Source organism: Agrilus planipennis, unplaced genomic scaffold, assembly GCF_000699045.2.
Source record: "Agrilus planipennis isolate EAB-ADULT unplaced genomic scaffold, Apla_2.0 scaffold2654, whole genome shotgun sequence".
Lineage (NCBI taxonomy): Eukaryota > Metazoa > Arthropoda > Insecta > Coleoptera > Buprestidae > Agrilus > Agrilus planipennis.
Window position 1 is genome coordinate 1 of NW_020441304.1, and position 2,347 is coordinate 2,347.

A 2,347-nucleotide genomic window follows, 5' to 3' on the forward strand; every position below is an offset into this window, starting at 1 on the left:
TATGAATGATCTCTTTTCTTTTTCATTATTTGGTCATGGAAAAAGTTTTCATATGGAAATATATCTAGAAATTATGTAAAGAAGGGTTGAAGGTAATTCCACCTTAATTTTTTAATAATACTTACACTTCTTTTGATCACCAATATCAATTGTATCATCTTCAGTTACTTCTTTAATCATTAACTTGTCAAGTTCTGATAAAAATGGGCATTTGGAATTTTTTTTGACTTCACTTTCTACAACAAAATATAATTAACTATAACAAATACATATTTCAGTAAAAGCTTTAAATGAAAACATATTTCCTTTACAAACCTTTTCTATTTTCTTTTACTTGCACATCCTCAAGAGAAGTGAAAGTTCTAGACATAACTGGACATTGATTTCCATATGTTTTTAACAAATTTAAAGCATAGGTTCGAACATAATTAGCACTCAACTTATTTAAAAAGGGACAAGGCATTTTAAATGTAATATAAAGCAACTGGAGTACAGACTGAATTTGTCTTCTTATGAGTCTACTGCAAACTACAATATTTCCTCAACAGCCTTGGCCTCTTATATGTTTTGAAATGTAATGCTCACTATGACTTGCAAGTACAACTTCTGAAAAATACTTTATGATAAATAACTACGCGAATATTTCCTTTAAAGCCTATGTAAGATTCTAATGTAATGCAGTTCAAAAAAATCTTTTAGCCTAAATAGTAAAACAAATAGTGAAACTTACGCAGACGGTCAAAAGGTCAAATATACTTGCAAATATAATGCTACTTGTATTAGGTGTTTTTTCAGGTGAGTTATACGTGGCCTTCGATTTTGGCTGGTGTTATATACGTTATCAAAGTACGATTAAAAGTCTTGTTAATTTTACACTTTCTAATTTTTGTTGAATAACAATCCATTTCGTAATCAATCAGTGTCTAAAAAAACAACACTCGACATACAGTCAGACACACGTGTTATTTTCAAACGTGAAAAAAAAACAATAGATTAATAAATGTGTTCCTACATTAATTAAATAATATCTTATCCTTCTTTTTTTTGCTTTTTTGACTCCTTATAATTTTATTGTGTAGCGACACGTGTTTCAACTCAACTATATCAAGTGAATTGATCACTTTCGTATTCTTGGAAGAACAGAAACACGTGTCGTTACTTCCCAACATACAATCAATTATAAATATAAATCAGAAGTAATTAAAAAGGTTCAAAAAAGAAAGCAAATAAGATTATAACCACGAGCTTGGAGCACCAAGCAACAAGCTCGAATATTTCTTAAAATACAATTTAATTATTTATAAAATTTGGAGTGGGAAACGTTGATCACTTGGTTACAATCATTATGATGAGGATGAAACAACTCTCAGTGGTAAACAGGTGAAAAATTGCAGTGTACTACATAATTTTTAAAATCGACTTAAAATAAACTTTTTCAGCATAATCTAAAAATGAAAAGTACCATTACTGTAAGGATCAGCTTTATAATATTATTATTACTTGTCCTAAATGTTTCTAATAATACAAACTCCAAAAAACTTCAAATTGGAATTAAGAAGAGACCTAAAAATTGTACAATTAAATCAAAAAAAGGAGATTTACTGCACGTTTTTTATCAGGTACTAAACAAATAATAAAGCATTTGCATTGCATAAATTCTATAATTTCCCCAGGGTAGTTTTCCTTCTGGAGAAAAGTTCGATAGCAATTTTAATGGAAAGCTTTTTACATTTACTTTAGGGTCAGAACAGGTTATCAAAGGTTGGGACCAAGGTTTAATAGGGTACTTAATTTTAAGAAAATTAATAACAAACTCACCATAAGAGGTACTTGTAGAATGTGTATTGGTGAACAGCGAAAATTGCTGATTCCTCCACATTTGGGATATGGAACCAGGGGGGCTCCTCCAAAAATTACGCCAAACCAGCCGTTAATTTTCTCAGTAGAATTGGTCAATATAGAACGCAAAAATCCTAAATAATTTATTTTTATATAAATTTGATTTCAATGAAAAATAACACAAAACATAAAATAAAAATAAATAAACTACATTATATACCATTGAACAGCTCTTATTAACTATAAAGTTCCTTAAATGGGTAACAAGATAATTTTCAATCAAATGTAACAACAAACGGTTTAGTTTTTTAAAACTTGATTCAAACAAACCGCAAATTTCGACCGGTCATTTTATCCACTACATAAAATGTACACACCACTACACTAAACTAATAGTGTTTATGGTAGCATCAAAGCACCAATTTTGTTAAATTATGTTAAAACTTTCAGATGGTGTTTTCAAAAGAAAATCAATTAATTTTAACAGTAATTCTTATTAAGCATTATA

General features: G+C 28.8%; 1 protein-coding gene and 1 long non-coding RNA gene across 3 annotated transcripts; one reads left to right on the forward strand and one right to left on the reverse strand.

The window, feature by feature from the left end:
* Window positions 1-24: 24 nt before the first annotated feature.
* LOC108743899 lies at window positions 25-2,227 on the reverse strand. 2 transcript variants are annotated; one of them, XR_001938882.2, is made up of 6 exons: window positions 2,060-2,227; window positions 1,819-1,973; window positions 731-923; window positions 316-606; window positions 126-236; window positions 25-64 (listed from the first exon to the last, which is right to left on the reverse strand). It is a non-coding gene; the product is annotated as an uncharacterized LOC108743899 (long non-coding RNA). The 2 variants fall into 2 exon arrangements; XR_001938883.1 differs by lacking the exons at window positions 1,819-1,973; window positions 2,060-2,227 and adding an exon at window positions 1,013-1,387.
* On the forward strand, window positions 688-2,050 carry LOC108743897 (peptidyl-prolyl cis-trans isomerase FKBP2). Its single transcript, XM_018479501.1, has 5 exons — window positions 688-795; window positions 1,314-1,380; window positions 1,440-1,619; window positions 1,674-1,783; window positions 1,837-2,050. The coding sequence occupies exons 3-5, from the start codon at window positions 1,452-1,454 to the stop codon at window positions 1,979-1,981; spliced, it is 423 nt and encodes a 140-aa protein (XP_018335003.1). The 5' UTR covers window positions 688-795; window positions 1,314-1,380; window positions 1,440-1,451; the 3' UTR covers window positions 1,982-2,050.
* Window positions 2,228-2,347: the final 120 nt, after the last annotated feature.